At 42.1% G+C, this 25,811-nt stretch overlaps 3 protein-coding genes across 4 annotated transcripts; 1 reads left to right on the top strand and 2 right to left on the bottom strand.

Moving 5' to 3' along the window:
- Window positions 1-2,227: 2,227 nt before the first annotated feature.
- LOC112901734 (ethylene-responsive transcription factor LEP-like) lies at window positions 2,228-3,049 on the top strand. Its single transcript, XM_025970702.1, has one exon. The coding sequence runs from the start codon at window positions 2,228-2,230 to the stop codon at window positions 3,047-3,049; it is 822 nt and encodes a 273-aa protein (XP_025826487.1).
- A 4,479-nt stretch (window positions 3,050-7,528) lies between these two features.
- On the bottom strand, window positions 7,529-8,497 carry LOC112900674 (adenylate isopentenyltransferase 5, chloroplastic-like). Its single transcript, XM_025969507.1, has one exon. The coding sequence runs from the start codon at window positions 8,495-8,497 to the stop codon at window positions 7,529-7,531; it is 969 nt and encodes a 322-aa protein (XP_025825292.1).
- Window positions 8,498-14,869: 6,372 nt separating this feature from the next.
- Window positions 14,870-17,686, bottom strand: LOC112900266 (probable CDP-diacylglycerol--inositol 3-phosphatidyltransferase 2). Of its 2 annotated transcripts, none has more exons than XM_025969060.1 (10): window positions 17,318-17,686; window positions 16,822-16,965; window positions 16,670-16,719; window positions 16,491-16,530; window positions 16,347-16,391; window positions 16,199-16,264; window positions 15,837-15,951; window positions 15,641-15,697; window positions 15,458-15,556; window positions 14,870-15,145 (listed from the first exon to the last, which is right to left on the bottom strand). In XM_025969060.1, the coding sequence occupies exons 2-10, from the start codon at window positions 16,962-16,964 to the stop codon at window positions 15,092-15,094; spliced, it is 669 nt and encodes a 222-aa protein (XP_025824845.1). In that variant the 5' UTR covers window position 16,965; window positions 17,318-17,686; the 3' UTR covers window positions 14,870-15,091. The 2 variants fall into 2 exon arrangements, with proteins under 2 accessions (XP_025824845.1, XP_025824844.1); XM_025969059.1 differs by having other exon boundaries at window positions 16,822-16,906; window positions 17,318-17,685.
- Window positions 17,687-25,811: the final 8,125 nt, after the last annotated feature.

A 25,811-nucleotide genomic window follows, 5' to 3' on the forward strand; every position in this document is an offset into this window, starting at 1 on the left:
CCGGTCAAAGGACACATTCGCATCAAGGAGAGACCGTTGGGTGTCTTCTGATGGACCTAGCAGCTAGCTAGCTATGTGGCAGCAGCAGCTGCAAATTGATGGCCCTATATATAATCTTTATATTTTAAACTTGAGAATCGATCTTATTTAGAGAGGGATTAAGCAAGAAGCTCCTGACAGCGACGGGCGACGTGACAAGTTGTGGTGCATTGCATTGCATCGGTCGACCGGCAGGGCCGGGATCAGAAACAGTTTTGGCAGTTGCATCCGGATGGACCCCTCACAGAGATCTCCGCTTTCATCTTGACCCAATTTTCTGCTGATGGAACGGAGACGGATCGATCGATCGGTGCCACCAGTCACTGACAGGCCTGCCGGCCTTGAAGGAAGATCGACCGATCGAGGTCGATCTCGAGAGATCACACACACAACAGCAGCAGCAGCAGCAGCACGAGACAGACGACAGGCCTACATGGCATGGCGTCGCGAGGCATATCTCTGTCATGTGCCGGCAGATCGATCGATCGACCCGACGCAACCACTACTACCCCCGGTCGGGAGAGGATCGGAATTTAAGGCGCCCGATCGACGACGTACCGGAAAACGATCGGTGTCCGGATCCTGTCCGCTTGCCCGGCCGGCAGACATGACCACCCGCCCTGCATGCACCCTTGCTTGTAGCCGGGGGAGGGTCGGAGTAATGGTGACGGTTGCTTGCGGCGGCCGCCGCCGCCGCTGGACCCGGCCGGCCGCGAAAAGCGAAGCCGCCCGCTCGTCCGGCGGCCGGCCGGCCAGGGGATGCATGGCTAGCTCTCGTTCGTACGCTGCATGGCCCGGCCGGCCGGCGTACTACTGGCCGCGCGCGGGCGCGTACGATCGAGCGCTAGCTCGTGCCGGTGGTGGCCAGGCGTAGCGTGCATGCCGTGCGAGCACGCACGTTGCGGTTTGCTGCGGTCGGTCGTCGCCGTGGTCGGTGCAGCGCGTCCGTGGTCGATGGTTGCGGGCGGGCGATCGGTGCCTGGGCTCAACCACGGACGCCGGCCGGTGGGGCTAGCTAGCTAGCTAGGTGCCCCTGGGGGCCCAGCGCCTGCGTCGTCGACCAGCGGCCGGCCGGGCCACATGCGCCGGCCAGCGACATGGCATGCATGCGTCCACGAGGAGCAGCATCGTCGTCGTTTTGACGAGCCGAAGGCAGGCAGAGTTGAGTTCCTCCAGCAGGGTGAATTCGCGCGCGAAACCAATGCAATCGACTTGCTTGTGGGGCATTATTTAATTTATTGTTGGTGTTGGCACCCACCGGGAAGGGCCGGCCGGGGCCACGGCCGGTGGCGCCGTCGCCACACCTGATACGTTCAGAGAGCTGCTGCTCCATGTGATGGCTCATCACCAAGTGGATCGGAGCACAAGGAACGCCGGGATTGCTAATCTTTCTTGCTCCAGAACTTTTTTTCTGCTTCTACCAGCCAACTGAAATTGGGCAGTGTGTTTCATGTTGCATGGTTTCACTATTTTAGAACTAAGTTTAATATTTTACTACTGCCTCCGTTCAAAAATATAAGTTGTAAAATATGAGTTGTCGTAGTTTTTTCTAGATTTATAGTATTTGAATCTAGAGAAAAACAAAACGACCTACGTTTATAGAAGTTTTCGGTGTCTCTACCTTGGCCCTCGTTCACCGAATGCCGCTGCGAGCACTGTTAAGGAATTCGTTGGCGTGCAATAGATTGCTCACCCTTTAGTAGTTTGCGTGTACATTTCTTATGAGTTTTTTTAGTTACTGATGATCGAGTACGATTATTGATGCCAAATCGATCAATCACCATGTACAATCATGTACCCTCCCTTGCATCCACCGGTCCAAATCATTGGGTTGACCACCTTCCTTTGGTCGTCCCCACACAGAATCAAACCCAAAGCGACCCCTGCTGCATAGCTAGTATAGTATAGCAGTGGCATGTAACGACGACGGATCACCTCCTCATTAATCCTCTTTTCCCACCATGGCAAATGCAACCTCCTCCCCACTAAACTAGCTAGCCACCCATCTTTATCGCTTTCCGGCGCCTATATAAACACCTGCCATGCAACCGCCCCATGCAGCACCAATCCAACAACCAGCTCAACCACCTCTGCTCTCTCTCTCTCTCTCTCTCTCCTCACCTTGTCAACGACCCATCACTCTCTCTCTCTCTCTCTCTCTCTATAGCTCGTCTGAGCCTGTGGCACCATGAATTTCTCGTCGTATTTCTTCTCCTCCTCCTCGTCGTCGGACAAGAAGTCGTCGTCGTCGTCGTCCAGCAAGCGCCGGCAGCAGCAGCCGGACGCCAACACGACGCGGTACCTGGGCGTGCGGCGGCGGCCGTGGGGCCGGTACGCGGCGGAGATCCGCGACCCGGCCACCAAGGAGCGCCACTGGCTCGGCACCTTCGACACCGCCGAGGAGGCCGCCGTGGCCTACGACCGCGCCGCGCGCTCCCTCCGCGGCGCCCGCGCGCGCACCAACTTCGCCTACCCGGACCTCCCGCCGGGCTCCTCCGTCACCCCCTACCTCTCCCCGGACCTCACCTCGGGTGACAACGCCGGACAGCTCCTCCAGCCCTTCTACGCCGACCCCGCCGCGTCCCTGACGGCGGCCGCCCAGGCCGCGAACGGCGGCGGCGGCGCTGGGTTCGGCCTCGGCGCCGGCGGCGACTACGCCTCCTCCTACGGCTACAGCGCCGAGGACATGTCCGCGCTGATGGACGACCTCGCCATACCCGACGACCTCCCCGCCGACGATTACGGCGTCGACGCCGGCGGCGCCATGGACCTGACCTCCGTGTACGGCGGCGCAATCGGCGCCAGCAATGCCAGCGCCGGCGGCGGCGGGGGCGGGTGGTGCGACGCGTCGGAGCTCAGCGCGTACGGCGCGTCGGCCACCGCCTCGCATGGGGTCTACTTCGAGGAGGGGTACGTGCACAGCCCGCTCTTCTCGCCGATGCCGGCCGCCGACGACGCCTGCGCCGACGGCTTCCAGCTCGACGGCTCCTCGTCGTCCTACTACTACTGAGTACTGATGATCATTGGCGCCGCCGCCGACCGCCTCTGCGCCCGCCGGTAGATCGTGGCGTGGTGAGTTGCTGGGTGCGCTTAGCAGTTTGATTACTTGGTCGGTCGTCCTACGTGTCGTCGTGATGATAATAATATTCCCTTTACTGTGCTTCGTCGCTCCTTGGGCCTCGATCGCCCGTTGCTGGGTGATCGATGGGCCTTTTTACATTGGGCCGTCCAGTGTTTTTGCCCTTCTTTTTATTTTTCATTTCTTTTTTTTCTTTGGGGTGCTTGTTGTACTAGTAGTGATATGTGTAAAGATGATCGATCAGTCGGCATGCACTTGTGTGTTGCTGGCGCTTCAGTGTAATATCTTTCCTGCTATTATATATATATATATATATTTATTTCCTTCCATTTTTTGGAGTATATTACAGTACTTAGGCCCTGTTTGGGACTGCTCTGCTTCACAAATCACAGCTCAGCTTCATGAACTTCACTGCAGAGCAGCTCTGCTTTGAAGTTGTAGAGTTTCTGAAAGTGTTTGGCTAGCAGGACAACTTCAACTTCAGAAAATTGTGAATTTGTATGGAAAAGTCCCTTATACCCTTGAATGTTGCATGAGATGAGTTCGTTGACATACTTTCACTTAAACACTTTAATTAAAAAATAATACAATACCATAAATAATTAAAATACTCGTAGGAAGTGCTAATAATTAGTGAGTACGAATTAAAATATTCATAAATAACAGTACATTATAAATAGATAATATTAAATAGATAATAAAGTACAAATATTCCAAAATAATTCCATTACATATCAAGTCTCAATGATCTACTACTCATACTACATCCAACTTTGAGAAATAGCCGTTGCTAATGCATCACGAAAAACATCCATAGTAGGCGCATTGGGTACTGGAGATGATCCATCCGAAGGCACTACATACTTGTTATACCTTTCCGGTATTGTAGGCTCATAATTTTCATCACGCTCCACACGTTCAAAGTCTAAATCACCACTGTTATGCTCACGGATGAAATTATGGATCACCATGAGTCCTATCGGTATCATCTTTTGCTTCCATAATGGATACATCGGCATTTTATAGAGAATTTGCCACTTCATTTTCAAGACTCCAAATGACCTCTCAATAACACTACGAACTCGTGCATGAATACGATTGAACTTTTCCTTAGGAGACCTTGGTTCTACACCTCTATGCCATTCGGGTAAGTGATACCTCTCACCCTTGTATGGTGCTAGGTATCCCGGTCTATTAGGATATCCGGCATCAACAACATAATACTTACCTACAAATAAAAAGTATATGATATGTTTAGATAATAAAGAACTAGAATTGCAAAATAAAAAATGTAGAAACCAGCCATAAATTACCTACCCTTGGGAGGGTGTGGGAAGAAATCTCGATCCAACTTCATTGCATTATACAACACAGTGGTGTCATGCACAGAACCCGACTAATCATTCTTCAACCTATCCCATTTGTTCTTAATTTGTGTCTTTGATAACTCGATTCCGGTCATTTGGTAGAACCTTCCCGACACCTCAGTGTAACCTAAAGTGTTCAAATGTGTATTTGGCCTATTCCCTCTCCTTACTTGTTCAGCGAATAACTCACATACAATGCGATTATAATCATCCGTCCATTCCATAGAATCACCCTAATCAACAATTATGTGGAGCAATATTTTGAAGCATACATGACAGGGCCTTAGTGACGGTGGCACTTGTTCTTTCTTGGCTTAGACTTCACATACTGTTTTGACTTCCAAACTCTGGTATATATAGTAGAACTTGTACATGGACTTATGAAGCAACTGAACGGGTGAATGGTCCAACAGCCCATGATCTTCGTGCAAGTAGGTCTCTTGTGTCGAGACCACTGACCTGTAGCAGAAAATTCTGACAGACGCATATATGCAGTAGCTGAAGTCACACACAGGGCTATTCAGCAGCTGTTTCTGAAGCTCAACTCCGGAGCTTCTCAGCAGCACGCACGGCCGCCTTTCTCTGATGATGCTCTCACTCTAACCTTAGCTTTTGCTCCTAGCTGTCCAGGTGCCTTCTCTAACTAACCATTTGTATCGCGCTGCCGACTCTACAACACTGTAGCCGACCAGTTTTTGAAGTATCAAAAATTGGAACTTCGAATCAACCCTTCGAGACCAGGAACTCAACAACTTGATTTAGTTGGCTCTCAAAGGGACAGGTTGGGCTTTTCTGTTGGGGAAAAAACAAGCATTTCATTTGCGCCAGGGGACAGAGTTAAACTCGTTGTTTCCACGCTGGGAAAATTTCAAAATTCTATTTGGATAGAAATGTAAATCTTCAACCCTCCAACTTTTCAACGCTGTGAGCCGACCAGGTTTTGAAATAACAGATTGAAACTTTGAATTAACCCTTCGACTACTACGAAACTTAAAACCTTGAACTAACGATCAACTCGATTTAATATATTGGCTTATTTCAACTGGACAGTTTGGACATTTCTTCTGGGAGAACAATGAGCATTTCATTTGGGTACAGAAACACAGTATAGACGCATACGCTTACAAACACGCACGCACATTCACTCTTATAAATACACGCACGCAACCTTACCCCTATCATCTTAAACCCACCCATTTTTTGAGTAAATTATTAAGTATGCCAAACTACTTAAATTGGTTCTATTATCTATTACCATCAAGTTAAGTTTTTTTTGTTTTTGCCTATACAAGTTATGTTTATTTCAATTTTGTGAGACGATAGATGGCATTATAGCTATCGTGAACCATATTTGGTGATCAACACTGTTGCTCACCGAAAGGGTTTCACAACCTTTCAGCATGACCACTCGTCCTGTAAACATATATGTACAAGTAGACCAGCACAATTATAAAGATTTCCATTCTCATTTGTGTCTCTTATTTATCTGAAGAATCTACACTCAATACATTATCAGCCACATTGACTCTCTCAGTTCTGCCAACACCGAAAGAAGTCGAAGAAGAACAGAAGCAAGAAGTCCTCGTCTCAGCAATCCATGACAAATCCAAGAAAGCAGGAAGGAGAAGAATGAAGATGGTATGAGCAGAGGCTTCTTAGCCTTATCATTGACATCTCCTTCCCCGACCTCGGTTTTCCATCCTCACTCCTCATCGCAAAGAAAGGAACAGAGATGACGGCATTTGTAAAAACTTACAAAGTTTATTTTCAAAATAAAAATATGCCTTTTAAAAGTGGAGGGATATTATGGAGGGTTTCTTAATCATTTAATCATATATGATTTTCACACTTCATCAATCTGAACTCTTCAAAAGATTTTGGTGGCCTATATGTTTCATTCAGAAGCTTAGCCTTATTAAACATTTGTGACCGAATACAAAAATAAAAACTATATCTGAAAAAAATCTCTACGTACAGTCAATTCTTTTGTGCAATCTCATGTTTTTTGTGCCTGTGATCTTTGTGGACTTGAAAAACAATAAATATACGTATATTTTTAAGCACCCCCGAGGGATACAAATTCTGAAAGATACGCAAACTATATCTGAAAGAAATTACTCGAGCATTCTCTTTCAGAACCAGATGACGTTCGATCCCTAGAGGAGTACCGTTACCGTGCGCTGGCGACACTACTTGCATTGCATGTCCGTCGTCTCCCGTGCACCTGTCGATCATGCAAGCATTACCTTCTGGCTTTCAACAGCAAAATTCAGGCTTTCTGACGTTGGGGCCAGTAAAACTTGCAACTGGTAGTAATTCTCCTTTCATCACGCCTGAATAATACTATACACTGGGGGAAATCCCTCTACAAAAAGCTATACAATGGGAAATGCGGCAGATACACTTCGAAATGTTTTGTTCTGGGCGTGATTTGTTTTTTCAAATCTAGCTAGCAACGGTGCAGGTTGAACGATGCCAGCCTTTTGAGTTGGCTTTTCAATTCAGAGGCAATTCACTGTATTTTAATTACTTGTTTTTGGCACCAGCACAGCCTTCAGATTGCGGTTTTAATTGACCATTGATTGCTAATTTCATATCAATTTATCGTATCTCAGCACATCATTTATCGTATCTCCGATTCAAAGAGATTTGCTGTCAAGGTTTCAAAACCATCGTCGTCGCATGTACGTCTAAAACGACAAGCTGTATTCATAATATAACCAGCCCGATCTCTCTCCTACAAGAAAAACCTATCCCACTAACGACTCTAGAGCAAGGATCTTATTACGAATGTAAATTCAAAATAAATTAATCATGCATGTATATATCCTAGTGCCAACCTGACGTTTTCATGTTTGTGATCGATTTCTTTGGACTCGACTCGACGACTGGTACATTTGAAAGATAAAAGTAAAACATTTGAAAAGGATATTGTTTCCTGAGGACTCATCCCTAATGGACACTTGTACCTCACTCTCGCTCCCATGCACTCACGCACCTATCGGTATAAAAGCATGCATTATGGCCACGTTCGGGCGCTAACTTAGATGATGATAGTGTTCGCCGTGGCATCGCCAGCACCGGCGGCAATGGCGACGTCAGGGGCTGTGGCTGCGGAGGCGACGACGACACCGGCATCACCGCCGGCGGCAGCCGGACGGGGGGTCGTCTCCTCGAGGAAAGCTCTCACCATCTCCTGGCAAGGCTCCCAGACGAGCTTCTTCCAGGTGTCGTCGTCATCGCCAGCACCGACGTCGGCCTTGCGCGCAAAGACGGGGGTGACGTCGACCCGGCGGACGTCCCAGCCATCGAGCGAGCTCAGGCGGCGGATCTTCTCCGCCTGGGTGCGGGCGAGGCGGAAGGTGTTCTCCTTGATCTCGCGCACCGCGCGGTCCAGCATGGCGGCGAGCTCGGCCGCCCCCGCGGCTCCCTCGCGCTCGGCGACCAGGTACGCGTGCATCTCCGGGAGCCCTATCGCCCGGCGGACGCCACGGGAGTAGTCGGTGCCGTCGCCGACGAACGCCGCGCGGGCCTCGTCGACCAGCCCGCGCGCCACCATGTCGTCCACGCGCAGCGCCGCGTACCACTCGAGCAGCGCCTGCTCGGCGTCCACCCAGACGAACAGGAGGTCATGCGCCAGGCGGAAGGCGGCGCCGTCGCCTTCCACCAGCGCCTCGATGTAGGTGTTGGACCCGCCGGCCACGACGGGGAGGCGGCCCGCCGAGAGCACGCGGGCGACGGCGCCGGCCGCCTCGCGGCGGAACTCCTCCGCGGTGAAGTCGGCGTCGGGGTGGACCACGCTGAGGAGGTGGTGGGGCACCCCGGCCTTCTCCTCCTCAGTGACCTTGTTGGTGATGATCGGGACCCCGTCGTGAACCTGGATCTTGTCGGCGTTGATCACGTCGCCGTTGAAGCGCTCGGCGAGGGCGATGGCGAGCTTAGACTTGCCGGTGGCCGTGGCGCCGAGCACGAACACCACCTTGGGCTTCCCGGCGACACGACCGTGCTCCATTGTGCTGATTTGATTGGCACTTCCGCTCGATTGTGGAGAAAGAAGATCCTGGCATTGCCATTTTATAGGCGCCTGTGGAGGGAAGGAGACTGCGCCGTGATCTATCGTGTTTAGAAGAAATTAATGCACGCAAATCTTCATATCATATATATGCCTTCTATCCTTAGTCTACATACCCAATGTATGTAGTATATCTTTATGGTAGCATTCAATCCAATACATATATAGACAGATATTATATTTTTCCTTCTATAGAGTTCATGGATAATCCGCTTCATAAATTGTTACCAATTTTCTTATAGCCACTAGATATTACCAAAAATTTAGATCTGCAACTTTGGCAGCGGTTAATCACTCTGTGATCTTGGTTAAACACTGCCTATAGAGATACTTGCGTTCCTGAAATCCTTTCATTCACTCCTATCGAAGAAATAGCCAGATTAGAATGGCGAGTGAATTCCAGCCTAATCCGAAATAGTGACAGTTTTGGTGCTTAGTTATCCGCAAGTGAAGCAGAGAATTAGTTTCAAGCCAGAAAAAATCCAAATAAAAAATTTCAAGTAAACAATAATCCAAATAAAAAGTTACAAGTAGAAAAAAGTTTCCAATCAAACAAAAATAGTTTGAAGATGAAACTTTTTCCACTAAAAACTTTGAAGAAAAAGAAAATTTCAATCAAAAAAGGTAGGTTAGGTTTTATACCGGTGCTAGAACTCGCGGTTGTGACCTCTTCCTCCGGCGGACTAGATGGTACCGGCGAGATTTCCTCATCCAGTGAGGAGCGGGAGCAATCATCCTCCGTGGCAAGTTGGAAGGCAGCGACCGGGAGTCTAGATCCTGCAACGGCAGATGATGGGAGGACCCCTTACGGTCAAGGGAAGGCGGAGGACTCTGGTGCCGAATTGTCTAGGCGATACAAGCGAGACGGGTTGTAGGGAAAACGAGAGTCGAATGAGTAGGTGGAGGAGAAAAGGAAATTGTATCACGCCGGGTGGGTTTCTATATGCGAGACAAGACATGTTTCTATCCGTGGGCTACAAATCTCGAGCATCTCTGCCCCCCGACCCCCCCCCCCTCCCTGCGCACTGCCGCCACGCGTCTTACACATTTCATCACAAACTTTCGGTGTAGTGGATGAGATGTGGAGAGCATAATGCCTTCTAGTGTGACCTTGATCATTGCCAAGGTAAACCACTTCGTCTTGTAGGGCATGCACTGCCTTCTCTTCATATATTTCACCCCCACCCACCAGAGCTACCAACATGAAACTACTATATGCAAGGGTCACCACTCACAGTTTAGATATATCTGTTTTCCGTAGTTTCATATTAGTGACAATTAAAATAATTTTAGAGATGTGACCATTTTCTTTGTTAGAGGTCCTTATATACATTTAGAAAGATGTTCCATGAACTGTTGTGGATAAAATTTGATGAACCTTTTCAGATCCTTCATTGCCGACTATATGAAAAGCTTCAAAAATTAGCTAAATAGTTATAAAAAATATAACTTTTGTGGACCATAAAAGGTCCCCACCAGTCACCAACTAGCACCGTCAAGCATGTGAGCCAGCCTCTATCACCTGCTAGGCTTACCACTTACTCAAATACACCTATTGCTAGATCTTGAAAACTACCACATATGTTGCTACTGCTGAGTTTGTTGAAAGCTTCCATCTGAGCTAGTGCTTGTTGACTGATGGAAGTCCAAAAGGATGATTATGAAGCATTCCTAGAAATTAACACAGTCCCCATCAATTGTTATTATTTAGTTACAATAGAAAATTCAAGTATGTATGCACATGATCAATGTACAACTTACAAAATTACATAAATACATGATTTTTATAGGCATGTAAACACATGTTTTCGTTAATATTCTGAAAAGAGTAGATCATACTATATATACATGGCATTAAGCTAGAACTTCCACAAAACTCTACTATTCAGATAATTCCACAATCTTTTAAACACAAAAGTTCCTTGTGCCACTGCTAACAGTAACTAACACAATGACAACTCTAGCCAATGTGCTTTTTGCCACAAAAGTGCCTGACCCAACATTGATCGGTGGGTTTAGCCAACAATGTTGCGATTACCATGGTAATTGTGGCAGGCTTGAAAAAATATATTAAAAATGACTCATTTTTGGTGTCATTAGTTATGGTGCCGTGAAATTGATTGTGGGAGAAATAGGTGAATTACAGTAGAACGGTCGGCAAACATGGGTGGAGATGTGGTTAGTTGCTGTGTGAGGAGTAAATGGCCCAAAAAAAATGTAATCACATGGGAAGGACGAAGTATCTAGTCTCTGATATCTCACGTTTGGAACTCCACGAGGTGGTGACATCAAACATGTTGGATGGGGTTTAAAAGGTCACATCTCATGTACTCCTTAATCCACCACCTTGGGGTACTGTTCCAGAAAATAAACATGAAGTTTTCTTTCTTCCATGTCTAGCCGGATTTGTATTGCGACCGGTGGGTCCAGAGTTTACTATAATTTTTTTCATTTTGTTTCTTATTGAAAATCTTTACCCTACTACTCTAAGGAGGCGATCATTATGGTACGTTAGGTTATTTGGACTTATTATAATGCATCATTTTTAAAGAAAAAAAAACGATCGATCTACCTTCGGAAGATGGAAGCAATCCTTTAAGGTGCAGATGGAGATGACTATTGTCAAATTTAAAGGAAAACAAAAAGGATATACTTAAGTCCTAGTTGTAGGCCTTTGATTAATTTTTTGCAATAATACATCTCTTTTCTTTTCTTTTAAAGTTTTTGAACTCATGTAATCTTTGTTTCCTTTTCTTCTTCTTTGTTTTCTCTTCCCTAGGTGTAATAGCCTCCATGGTCCTTTGTATAGTTTCTTTTTCCATTTTTAGTATATCAAAAGTCATATCAGTAGGGCCTTTCTTCTCTCATATTCCATCAAAAGAAAAAAATTACCTTATGCCAAAAAACCAAATTTTTATCTTTTTAGACTACATTGTCTCATCCATGGACACCTTATCAATTACCATCATTAGTGCATCATCGTCGAACCTACTAATGCAAATGCTTACTCTCCAACAAGGATTTATGATGACACAAACAGGAAGTAAGGGGATCTTACGGTTTTATTGGAGGGTCAGTTTTGGTATTTGCAAAAATAGATAAAAATGTGGTATAAGGAAATAAATTTGGAGGTTAATTTGAGAAAAACTTTAATCCTATTCTAAGGACAATTTAATTTTTTTGGTGAATTAATTTAGTTAAATTCTATACATAATATCACTTATTTATTTAACGTAATAAATCTATAATTACTCACCTAATTAATATGAGTAATTGATTTTATCGAGATCTTAGATATTTCTAGATTCTAGGTGAGATTTATTACTAGATCTACTTAGATAAAAGATAATAAAAAATCTCCATAGGATCCAAAGTACTAGAGTTTCTATCAAAGCTATTACAAGCACATGTATAATAGTGCCATATTGGTTGCCTTATAGCTTTATGTAATCTTACAGATGACTTACTATCCAATACATATCTATCTATATGTCTATCTAACCATATCTTTTTTTTCTATGATCTTGCTATAACTATATCTATACCTCCCAGACTAATCTATGGAAAAAAAAAATGTTGTCAGCTATAGCGCCAAACTATAATGATAAAAAATAATATATCCCTGACAAACTATAGCCATGGGATCCAATTAAAATATAACAAAAATTCAAGCATCTTCCCTTCTATTTAAAGGACTCATGTTCTCGCAATGAAACAAGAAAAAACACATGTTTTCTATCTCAAAAATAATAAACAAAAAAATATGTCTTTTCATTATACTTTTGACCCATAGGTTAAGTTCAACTCCTCATGCTTTGTGGTTCTATAAAATCTTTTCGTAGTCTGGTCAGCAACTTTTCTATGTGCTCCGCCAAATGAGGTAATTTTGGCAATGTGACTGGTGGCAGAGATCACTAGAGATGATAGCTAAATAACCTGGAAGCTTCATTGGTATATTTTTTTCTCTAGCTTTCTTCATGTAATATGTGGATATACCATGATTTATCTGTAATACCACCCCTTGTATTCAGAAGAAAAGATTAGTCAGTTTTGGCACTAAAAGAAGCAGCTGCAGGATCTAACAGTGTGCATAACACAAGGGCACGGGTGAGGGTCACATACCTTCCCACCTTGCAAGGCAAAAATCCTTACCCTAAAGAGCAAACCATAAAAGACATCATTTCAAACGCCAATATCATCCCTAATGTGTTACGTTAATGCTTGCCGCGTGTGAGAGCAAGGAATCAATGTCTCTACTCTATACTATCTACATACTCTAAAAAAAATTCCCCTATGGATAAGTGAAAATATATTTAGTCATCCATTAATCATACGAACATATGCTATAATGGTGCGGGTCACCAAATGTATCTCCTAACTAACTAACTAACTAACTAACTATAGGCATGTTATTATAATGAATATAATGGTTCAGATATTATCTATGGATAGATAGAAAAATATAGGCGGTTCTTCAAGCTCACGAGTTCATGCCTGACAACATGAAAAACACGTGTTTTCTAGCTTGTCTCAAAATGAAAGATAATAAGGAAACAAATGATCAGATAAATATTATATATTTGATATATTTGATCTCACAACTAATAATCAAAATTACTTATATTTGCTCTCTCTCTCTCTCTCTCTTACTTTTTTTATTTTCGATCACTATGAAAAAATATACTTTGTAATCATTACCCGTTTGTGATAGACTTAAGTTATCAATTACTCCGTATCTTTTCCATCTCCATCATAATTTTTCATCTTTACAATCACACCTTCTTATGTGTTTGATATGCCTTTGGTTGAAACATTAGTTTGAGCTATATATGTAAGCTTTCTTGCAGGCCATCTATCGATAATGACTTCATAAATCCGCATTTTGTCTTGTGGCGTAGGTGAGACCTCTTATTAGGGCAGCGTTGCTTGGAAAGTGATGATGCCACACTATGTCCCTACTGCTTTGGAATGTTGATCACTGTGGTTGGTGAGAAACAACCGTAGTGCTTTGGAATGTTGGTCACTGTGGTTGGTGAGAAACAGACGTAGACATAGAAATACACCATGGAGCATGTATGCTGTTGCTAGATATTTGACAAGAATGATGACCATGTTTTTCAGATCCACTAGAAACCTGGTAAGATTTCAATGATGTTAATTCTTATTTCTTCTTGTACTTGACAGCGATTCTGTTGGCCGCTACAGTGCTGTCACTGAGCTGCTCGATCAGGGCATGGCGTCGTCGTGGCCGCCACCAGTTGGGGATCTAGGAGAAACTTTGGGCTCAAGAGGGGTCTTGAAGGTGAGGCCATCTACAAATCCACATGGTGATCCGATTATTAGTGATGGAGTGTCTCAATGGCTTGTGGATATATAGTGTTGGATTGCGAAGGAGCATTAGGCCATGATTCAGTACCATTCCTACATGGGCTATTCCGAGCATGTTCTTTGCAAAACAAACGTGTCAAGAACTTGGGTCAAGAAAGGCCCATGGACGAAACCTCAGATGACCAATTTGATTTACTCGTGTCTTTTCAACAGAAAGTAGCATAATAAGAGGGGGAAAATTCGATCTACACCCTCAAATTATCATAAAAGTTTAATTTTCAACATCCAACTACAAAACTGGATAAGAAGCGCCATCCAATTGGTAAAACCAGATAAATTTTAGCCCCTTGAGTGGTTTTTTCATTTTGTGGAAATTAAAAATATATTCAAATTTAAACTAAAAAAGTTATAAGTAATTCATTTTAAATCAAAAAAATTAGAAACATGTGCTAATATTTTTAAAAAAATACAATATATTTATTGGTACTCTACTTGTCAGTTATTTTTTTCTATTCCTAGTATTTATTTGCTTGTAGTTATGCCTATTATTTTTTAATAAATAAGATTCAAAAGTTGGTAATTTCTTAGAAAAAATTAGTACCAGTTTCATATTTTTTTAGTTTTAAAATAAATTAGTTTTGATTTTTTAGATCTAACAAACTTTAATTTTCTAAATAATAGAAAACCACCTAAAGGGACAATTTATCTAGTTTCGATAGTTGGATGCCCTTCGGTACCGATTTTATTGTGAAGGTTAAAAATCGAACTATTATGCTAATTCGAGGGTGGAAATTGAATTTTTCCCTAATAAAAGACAATAACTGTGGTTTCTTTAAAGCAACCATTTCAATTAGGGACATCAATTTTCATAATTCTTAAAAAACTTGATGCACCGACTAGGGCAGGATTTTGAAACACGTGACCTGTCAACATTATTCAGCTAAGCTGAAAAGGCTATTAGGGACAACAACGATCGCGAAGACATACTGACAAACAGCGTAACGATTTGCATTTATCTCCTGTTCTCTTTATGCTGTTCTTCCCAAAGCATGTTGTTTTCTGGTCCCATGGATCAGCGTCATTAGAAAGATGTACAGGCACACAAGAAGTAACCACTGTATGTAAACCTTGGTGTACAAGCCCCCACGAAGTGTTTCCTTTGGATATGTCGAATACAAAACTGAATGAAGCTGGTGCCTTCCTGCTTCATTTGCTGCGCTTCGGATCAATCTCGACGCATGTGTCTGCAGCTGTTTTCATCTGCAGTCGGGAAAGTACAGAGATGAAAAAAAAAATTCGATCGAGCTTCTTATTGAATTATACAGTGAATTTGCACTTACTGAGCATGTAAACATGCAAAGGCTATACAACATGGACTGACCTAAAATTTCAGTTGACGACTAAGGCTAGTGATGGACCACTTGACTACAGAAATTGTATGCGTAATACTACAACAAAAACATTTTTTCCATTTTGATCTATCTCGATATACTCTTTTAGTTCCATGATTCCAGCTATATACATGCAAATGTGCGTAGCAATTAAACTGCAGGAAAATTCAAGTGTGAATACCTGGATGATGTTGGTAACTTGTTTCAATGCCCAGCCAACAAGAGTTGAAATGAACACCAAGACAATGAGGGGACTTTGCTTCATTACAACTCTGCATACCTGTTAAAATGTTAATACAGAAACACAGATACTAAGCAACTCACTCGTCTATAACATAAAGCAGCTACAGGACTGATGCCTTACACTAAGCAAGCTTGTTGATTTCTCATCAGCAAAGAGAAAGAGGATAATATACAAAACCTGTAATTGGGGAAATTAAAGAAATAGGTTAGAGGGTGAAACATACATCTGTTGTTTGTTAGTTGTATAAAAGTTTGCTGGATGTGCTCTCAAAAAATTTAATATCAAAGGATAGTGCGAATTATGAGCAATCACATACCTCACAAGAAACACAACAGAAGGCCATGAATGGCCTATACACGTAATATAATTTCAGAAGCCAATTGCTTGTGTGCTGTACATCCTTGTGGCTAGTCTTACCTGACAAGAAAGAACTAGAACATAGTTGTATCATTAGTTAAATAGCAAATAATATAGAATTAAATATTCTTAACATAAGAAACTCATGCGTAGCGAGCATACAACATATACACCATGAAACCATCATACTGTTATTGAAAACACAATGGGTATTCAGATTTATTATGTTACATCTACTACCATCGAGAACATGATTACTTACTGACAAGAAAAGAACAGACTGGGAGCCAGCAGGAATTGAAAATGGTGGCAAAAACTAACCTATACATTTGAAACCAGTGGCTTGTAATGTCCAACCCAAGCAGCATCAAGAAAACCAAGCCAGGTCTGTAAAAATATTTGCAATTAAAATTTGTACGGGATATCAAGATTTAGAACAAAGAAATACAAGCAGTTTTGCCTACATTACCTGTAACTCTGTGAGAGAAGGGCCAACAAACAAGCAGTGCTAACCCTGAAAAAGAGCAATGTGAAGAGCTGTGAAGTTAATTCAGGCTGCAGAATGTATTTACCATGCATATCCAGAGCGCAAAGATTTGTTCAAGGGGAGTACCTATCTGTAACCATGTCCAACACAGCTCCAAATGTGGATGCTGATTCATGGAATGAGACAAACTGATCAGATGATTTCAAAACATACCAGATATCTTATATACTGACCAATATTTCACTTCAGCATATATAAACTTTTTAAAGTTCTTAAAATGTGCTATTTAATCAATATATTGTTACCTTGATTGAACTTCCGTGCAAACCACCCATCAATGCCATCGAGGACAAAGCTGATTTTTTTTGCAAGGATGTTAGAACCATATACATGAACCTACATAAACAGTCTGCATACTATAATGAACCAAAGTAGTCTGCAGAAGTTTATGACACACCTGAAGAAGTACAGGATAGCAAAGAGGGTCCTGTTTGAATAGCAAACAGCAAATGCAATGAAATTTACGATGATCCTGAAATAACCTGCGTGATAACAATTCTTGAATGTTGAATCCAATAGATTTCCACTTTTCATCCACATGCTAAAATCAGATTGTTTAATAAAATGTGTTGTTAGCCAAAATATGAACTCTATTAAGTTACTGATTTTCAGCTTATGATCCACACGCTAAAAGCCTAAAATCAGCATGCAAATAAACATATTGCATTGTTGGCCAAACTATGTGGTCCATTAGATTTCTGGTTGCTTTTGTCTTGCTACAGTTGGGGACCATTGCTCTCAAAACAACAATACAGATAAAACGTATAACACTGATACCGGAACCATAACGAAGGAAGTACAAAATGGCTACTCTTGGGTACACATACTGAATTATCCGGTTAGCTTGAAATAATAAAGCGAATACGTAAACCGAAAACCATCCAGAGGCTTACCAATGATGTTAGGGATGTAAAGATAGACTGACGGCATCTTCTCTGCGGACGACTGTGGCATAGGAAATCATAAGAGCTTGGAGACAATCTGTTGGTCACCAGAATTGACGGCCACAGAGCATTTGTTTGGATTCCTGTGAGACAACAGCAGCATTTCACATAAGGACAGAGAGGTTGCAGAGAAGACCGGCAGCCGAAGCGTGGTCGCCCCGCCCCCACCCCCCCAGAACCGAAACTTCACCGCAGACTTTGCGGCTCCGGCGGTGACAGATGAGGAGCCGGTAGTGGCAGCAGGCGTGAGAGGGAGGAGCGGATCAGAGGCGAGGGAGGAAGAAGGGATTGGGGAGGGAGACGGGCACGGGTGAGGAGATTGGGAGAAATAGAGGATTTTTTTTCTATTTATTTATTTTAATTTCTCCTTTCTATTTTCTTACCATATCATGTGGGGCCCACCACGCCGTGTAAGGGCATCTGATTCTGCACAACTGGAAAACCACGGAGATGTTAGAACTCGCATTTGCTGTAGCTTGATGATGTCCCTTGATAATCCATCAATATTAATTAATAAGCTGGCTGATGTGTTAGCTTTATTGATATAGCTAGAAAATACCCAATTACTCATTCACAGTACAATTTTGACTAATGTTTTTTGCTAAAACATATTTATAAAACATAACAAAGTATGTATTTATGTAGCTACATTCGGAGGCAAATTTACTCGTACCATTCAACAAATAAAAAGTAATTTACAATCGATGTTTGAAATTGTTAGCTTATAGTCCTAAAAGGTCACTTACTTGTGATGGGAGGGAGAAAAAAAAAGAATTTGAATAGAACAGGCCTTTATGATTTAAATCTATTTATTGCATAAGCATATTCCACCATATAGATGTAAAGTAAAAAAATATCTTGCAGCTTGCGGGAAATGCATTGTCCTTGATATCTTAAATTATTTGTTGTTTTAATATTAAGTATTTTTTTAAAAAACAACCTTGACTGAATCCTACTGCTATGTATATTTGCTATTAACTTCAATTCTTAATTTTCATGACAACTATTTATAGCCCCATTCCTGGCATTTTAGACCAGATCTAAGGTTACATTTTAATCCCAATTCCCAAAATATAGTTTTTTAGGTGAACATCCAAATACGGTCAATTGATTCAAGAATCAGATCCAAAGGCCTAAAGGTCTCGCTTTACACAAAGCAAATATCTGAAGCTGAACCCACTTCGTACCTTACAGCATAGAGAAAAGAGGGGATGACTGCAAACCATATATACATATATATATATATATATACACATATATATAGAGAGAGGGGAAAAATCCATTCTACACTGTGTATCTCATGATGTAGGATTTATCTGACCTAATAAAAAGTATGTACGTATATATATATATATGTATGTGTGTGTGTTTTTTCTACACTCGCGTGTAGCTACTCTCATCATCAGTATACCACCGTGCGCAAGTCCGCATACTCATTTATCACTTTGAGTATGTTCATATACTAATTCTAAGATACTTTGAAGTATCATGATTATACATTAGTATTAGTATATAAAAATAAGTATGTTCATATACTCCATGTATAGTCACGTACTTATATATCACATAGATGGTCTAGTATGATCACGTGCACCTCGTACGTACCTTTCGTTGGGTCAGATACGCCCTACATCATGAGATACATACGTAGAAGTAGCTACAAGCGCGTGTAGAATGGATATTTCCTCTATATATATATATATAGACACACACACAACTTGGCATGACAGCTTAATAAGCTAACAAAAGGATTAACCCACACTAGGCAGCTGCACTGCTGCAGCGACTGGGCAGATTGAGTGAACATAAATGGTTCAGGAGTTCTCAACTCACAAGTCAAATGGTAAAAACATACATAATAAAGATCGTATACAATTGTTGCAGACATACTTAACTTTATGTGTACTATATATACTTTTGGATGAAATTTTGAAAGATTGCAACACGATAAATTCACTAACAGGGATGCTCGCACTAGGTCGACACCAAATCTGCATTACATAAGAATATGCCAAACTTAAGTGAATCATGCGTAGGGGCCTTATGCTTTCTTCCATCCTTTTAGATAAATATATGATAGTACAATTTTTATTGTGGTGTTCTTGAACATACCAACAATTTTTATTGTGGTGTTCTTGAACATACCCTTTCTAAATTTTTTTGAACGGTACCCTTTCTAAATTTGAAATTTTCATTTTGAGATGACGGCCCATCACAAACAACTCATTTTCTGTTGATGGGCTGTGTTTACTGAAGACGGCTTCAGTTAACATGCTGCCTATGAAATGGTCATGACGCGGGCTGGAAAGCCCATCTGAGATGGGCCTTCAGATATATATGTTCCCTAGCAGTGTCGTACATCAATGAGATCTGCTACAGCTAAATAACAGTATTATTGTCTTTAGCTGATATAATCGTACCACAGGAATAATCTTCTTGACAGCATGCCCCCATCCCTCTCTATAGTGATGCTAAAATGTCGTTTCTTTTAGTAATTTCTGAAGAATTAAGAACAAAAATTAAATCTACGTTTGGTTTAAAAGCATTGCAATACTGGAAGCATTTCCATTCCATCTCCTACTTTATCTTCTTTCCTAGTATATTAAGATGTGCGCATCTCTAGTTACCTACTCCCTCCGCCGTTTTGATTTTTCTAAATATATAATTTTTAATATGCATCTAGATATATGATATTTCTAGGTGCATAGCAAAATTTATATATCTAAAAAGTCAAAATGGCTAATAATTTAGAACAGGGGAAGTATTGATTAGTTAAGGACACTAGTAAAAAACGGTTTGTGTTGGAGTCTCCCATTTTACATCGCTGACGGTTGGTTTTACATCGCCACCGCCAGCACAATTGGGCAGGTGGCCGGCAGCTTACGGATCGCCAGCACTGATGTATTTGTGCTGGCGTGCCATTTAAGCAATCGCCAGTACTAATCCATTTCCGCTGACGGGCGACTTAAGCATAAATGCTACAGTATATAGCCATTCGCGCCATGTTCCTCCTCCAGCCCGCCTTCCATTCTTGCCTGAGAGGAGCTCGTGGTGAGGTGGAAAAAAGAGAAATACAAGAGGGAATATTTTCTTCTTAATTTTCTTGGAGGAGTGGACTCTATTAGGTGAATTTATACCACACACCGCTATTTTGTAAGCTTCTCACAATGAACATGAGCAAAATTAAATTAGGATCGGGTTTCTTTAATAAGAGCTCCCATGGTGGTTGTCCCTATTTTCATATAAATGTAGCTCAATTTAGTGCCGATTCTCTCTTTAATGGAGAAGTGACTAGCGCCCACCTTATTATCTAGCATCAATTTGTAGCTTTTTAACTAAATTTTGTTAGGAAATGGAGAGGATTTTCGTCCATAGTAGATGAGAGAGGGATGGAGAGAGAGAGGAACAATGATCTTGTATGTTGTAGTTAAATAATTTGATGAAGCATTGCAAGATATAAATATATTTTATAGAAAATTTTAATTATATAAATTGGCGTATATCTATAAAAATGTTGATTACTTATATTGGTAAATCATTAATTATGAAAATTGTTGAATATACAAATAGGTAAATTGTTTTTTTATTGCTGTATAGGTAAGAAGTTAGAGATGGATAGGTCAGGATGTACCACAAACGTGGAGTTTTTTTTATCGAGCAAGTTAGGGGCTTTATAGATACGGCAGTGAAGTATTGTGCTAGTAGGAAGACAAATCAAATCTGTTGTCCATGTCGTGACTGCTAGAATAAGAAAGTATGAGATTCTCCTGATCTGCTGAAGAGATATTTAGTCCAACGAGGTTTTATGCGCGATTATGAGATTTAGACCCATCATGGCGAGGGAGGGGCTGGTAGTTCCATAATAAGAAAAACTGATACAGGTGATGATGGAAACTTGGACCCAATAGAAGGATTCGATAGCTTCACTGATGATTGGGTAATAATGGATGATGGTGGTGTAGGTGGGGATCATTGTAATAATGATGAGAAGGCTGATAATTGTGAGATTGATCATGATATGGAAGAACTGTTGCGCCATGTGGAACCTGAAGTGTTAATTGGCAGTGCGAAGGGGTTAGAAAATTTTGATGCGCTCAAGAAGATCACTCGTGTATATGATGAATCCAAGGGATGTGAGAATACGTGGATGGTCTTGCGCTTCTTAATTCAACTTCTAATGCTTACGGCTAAGTATGGATGGTTGGATAGTAGTTTCAATAATCTTCTACGCCTCCTAGGGTCCTTGCTTCCAAAGCGTAACTTCATGCTGAAAAATCCTCTTCTGTACATGCCGAAGCGTCGGCAACAAGCCGATTTTTTAGTTCTTCAGGAGCAACACCCTTATTATTTTCGCCTCGCTTCCTCTTCTTCGAGATTGCATCTCCCGCCTTGTCCGAACTGAAATTTTGCATTACTTTTTTAACGACCCGAGCCACAATTCGGACAATTCCCATACTTCTCATAATCGTCGTAGTACAAGATACAGTTGTTTGGACAATACACATTTATCGATGTGGACAAGAACCAGAGAAAGGTTCCCGCGTTGGTTATGTGGTACCTGCCAGTGATCGATGGCTTGAAGCGTTTGTTCTCAAATCCTAAGAATTCTAAACTTATGACATGGCATGCCGATTAATCCGATAGAGATGACGGTAAGCTTCGACACCTGTCCGATGCTCGAGGGTGCAAGACTTTCGATGCAAGTCATGAAGAGTTTGGCAATGAAGCCAGGAACATAAAATTTGCATTGAGTACAAATGGGATGAATCCTTTCGGTGAGAAAAGCAGCACCCACAGCATATGGCTAGTGATCCTAACCATTTACAACCTTCCACCATGGCTTTGTCACAAACGAAAGTACCTTTTACTAACCATTCTTATACAAGGTCCAAAGTAACCTGGCATCGATATAGATATTTTTCTAGAGCCTTTGTTGATAGATATGAAGAAGCTATGGGAGGAGGGGTTCAGTATGTGGGATGAGTACCGACAAGAGTACTTCACACTCAGAGCCATTATTTTTGTTACCATCAATGACTATCCTGCGCTATTTTCCATGAGTGGTCAGATCAAAGGGAAGACAGGTTGTGTGGTCTGCATCAATTCAACTGAATTCTTGTTCCTACCTGGTAGCAAGAAAATAGTGTACATGCATCATTAACGCTTCTTATTGAAGTCTCACAGGTATTGTAAGATGAAAGATCATTTCGATAATATGATTCACAAAGATGGTGCTCCACAATATCTCAATGGCAAGAAAGTGTTTGAGATGGTCCAGAAGGTAAAGATAAAGCATGGCAATAAGTCATTGAAAAAGCACCCAAATAAGAAGAAGAATACTCCATTCATCGTTGATGGTGCGCCATTCAAAAAAAGTTCAATATTTTTCAAGTATTTGGAGTATTGACCAGAACTAGCAGTTCAGCATGCTATTGATGGTATGCACCTAGAGAAAAATGTTTTTGAGAACACCATTGGTTTCTTGGATCTATCAAGCAAGAAGAAGGATTCCCTCAAGTCCTGCATCGACTTGGTTGAACTTGGTATCAGGCCAGAGCTTCACCCACAGGATCGTGGAAATGGAAAAAAGTATCTTCCCATAGCTAGCTACAATCTGACAACAGAAGAGAAACAAGCAATTTGCAAGTGTTTAAGAGGAGTGGAAGTTCCCATAGGTTTCTCTTCCAACATCAGGAAACTAGTCTCCATGAAGGATTTGCAGCTAACCAATTACAACTCTCACGATTGCCATGTGATGACGACGGTGTTCCTCCCTATTACGATCAGAGCTATAAAACTAGTGTACCTGAGGATGGTTATCACACGGATGTGTTACTTCTTCAACACGATTTGCCATAGGTGATTGATCATGAGAATTTGTCTCGTCTACAACTGTTCATCTCAGAGACCTAGGCCTAGCTTGAGATGTGCTTCCCTCCTTCCTTTTTTGATATCATGGAGCATCTTATGATTCACATGGTAAACCAAATCACCGAACTTGGTCCTGTGTACTTTCACCAAATGTGGGCATACAAGCGGTTCATGTCTATTCTGAATGGTTACATGAGAAATAGCTCCAACCCAGAGGGTTCCATGATGGAGGGCTACCACACTGAAGAACATATTGACTGCTGCATAGATTACATAAAAGATAAGAGAGCGATTGGTCTATCTGAATCTCCACATGAGGGGAGGTTGTCTGGGATTGGGAAATGTGGCATGAAGAGATTCATCAACACGGATTATGTTGTAGTGGAACAAGAACACTCCAGTGTTCTAGAAACAGCTCACGATTGTTGGGCCGCTCCTTGAGAAACACACGGATGAGATTCGCGCACAAAGTAATGGTCGTTCAGAGGATTGGATTGTGAAAGAGCAGAAGCGTACATTCTCGGCCTGGATGAAGAAGAAAAAACTTTCTGAAGAAGATTCCACAGATGTGAATGATACAGTTGTTGTCTTGTGGTCCATCAAGCACGGTGACATCATGGCAAGCATATCACATAAATGTATACACCTTCTATACCAATGCAAAGGACAAAAAGAACGTCGCCTACCAAAATAGTGGCGTTCAGATAGAGGCCGCAGACGCAAATGGTCATGCAGTTAGTTACTATGGATATATAGATGCTATATGGGAACTTAGCTACGGAGGAAATCTTAGGATCCCTATGTTTAAGTGCCAGTGGATTAAATTGTTGGATGTCGACAACTACGGGTTGACACTTGTTGACCTTGGCAACATGGGTTACAAAGATGACCCATGGGTACTAGGTGAGCGTGTTGTGCAGGTTTTCTACATAACCGACCTCAAGAAACGGAAGAAGCATATTGTCATCTCCGGAAAGCAAAGAATTCTAGGTGTTGATGGCATAACTGATGTTGAGGAATACAATCGGTATGAGGAATTGGAGCTTTTTAAAGATTTCGAACAGAAGATCAAGGTCGTAGAGAACAACTTGGACAAAAAATTGAAGCCCTGGTATCGCATCGACTGCCTTGGAAGAACCATAAACGGATGAAGCCATATTCCACCCTGTGTTGCTTTGTACTTACTTTCGTTTGTAACTTAATTACCTCCAAAGGGATTATGCTAATGGAACCTTGTCATTTAATTGTTCCATGTACTGTCTTTCTCCTAGTCACTTGCATCATAAATAGTTGAGCACAATGTATGTTCTTCAACAATAAGTTCTTCAAATTAATAATACATAAATAGTGTAGTACATAATAAGTTCTTCAATATTTATAATACATAAAACTAGCATAAATCAACATTTCAAGCTCAAACATCGGGAGGGACTGTAGCAAATTGGATGGCATAACGGGTCCAATATGTGTCGTTGATGTTGACTCCAAAGAACCTATCAACATGATCCAGTGCATATATTAATGCACTATCTGTAGCCTTGTAGTGATGGTGTAATGCCTCCCCATATATTTTCAGCATGTTGTCGTTTGAAGTTAAGATGATTTAGGCCTTAAAACCATCTTGTACTCGATACGCGCCTAACTCCCTGAATGCCCATCCCAACTGCGCCAGGATCTGACGTAACACTTCTCCAAGGCCAGGACCCATGTGTAAGTAGCCGTTGTGAAACATGTCCTACAACCGAATGATATAAACACATGTCAAATAGGCAAGTAAATAAAATCAATAAAATATAGATCAAAGTGTTAAGGTAACATACATTCCATGATTCATGTTCCAGTGAAAGGGTTTTCAGCATCTGCCTCACGTTCGGCTCATTCACCTCAAGTGCTTTCACCTTGAAGTAGCTATAGTCTGGAAACCTACGAAGCGTGTACCGCTCCAATTCTGCTAGTGCCCTCCTCACAGCTTGCCAAGCGGAAACAAAATCCTAGGGGAAGGTGAAAGGACCTCGAGATGCCTAGAGGGGGTGAATAGGCTAATTTGAAACTTAAAACACTTTGAACACTATCAGTAACACAGATGCCCGAATATTCCGGATATATGTCCGGATACTCCGGACTTTGTGTCCGGAGTTTCCAGAGATAATATCCGGAGAGTCCGGGTATGAAACAATCTACACAAAAACAAAGATACTGATGATGCTGTAATTTAGATCGAGTAAATTTAGAAGAGCTAGTGGTACCTTTGAAGTGTTTCTCACCAGTTGTCTTGCTCTATAAACTTGTATAATAGTAGATCGACCACAAACCCTAAAATGTTAGTCTCACAAGCAAATAACCAATAGTTCAAAGTAAAGTGACACGGAGAGGCAAGGATTTGCTTCCCGAAGTTCAGCCCCAAAGGAGCGACGTCTCCGTTGAGGAAGAGTTCAAAAGACAATGCTCAAGAACCCGTAAGCTCCTCCCCAATGGTGAGACCGACGCCCAAGCCCAAGGTCACTTACTATGAAATCTTCCGAGAGGATGACGAGTACAAACTTCTTGTGGAGCTCACAATGTGGCTGAGCAC

Source organism: Panicum hallii, chromosome 7 (genome assembly GCF_002211085.1).
Source record: "Panicum hallii strain FIL2 chromosome 7, PHallii_v3.1, whole genome shotgun sequence".
Taxonomy (NCBI): Eukaryota; Viridiplantae; Streptophyta; class Magnoliopsida; order Poales; family Poaceae; genus Panicum; species Panicum hallii.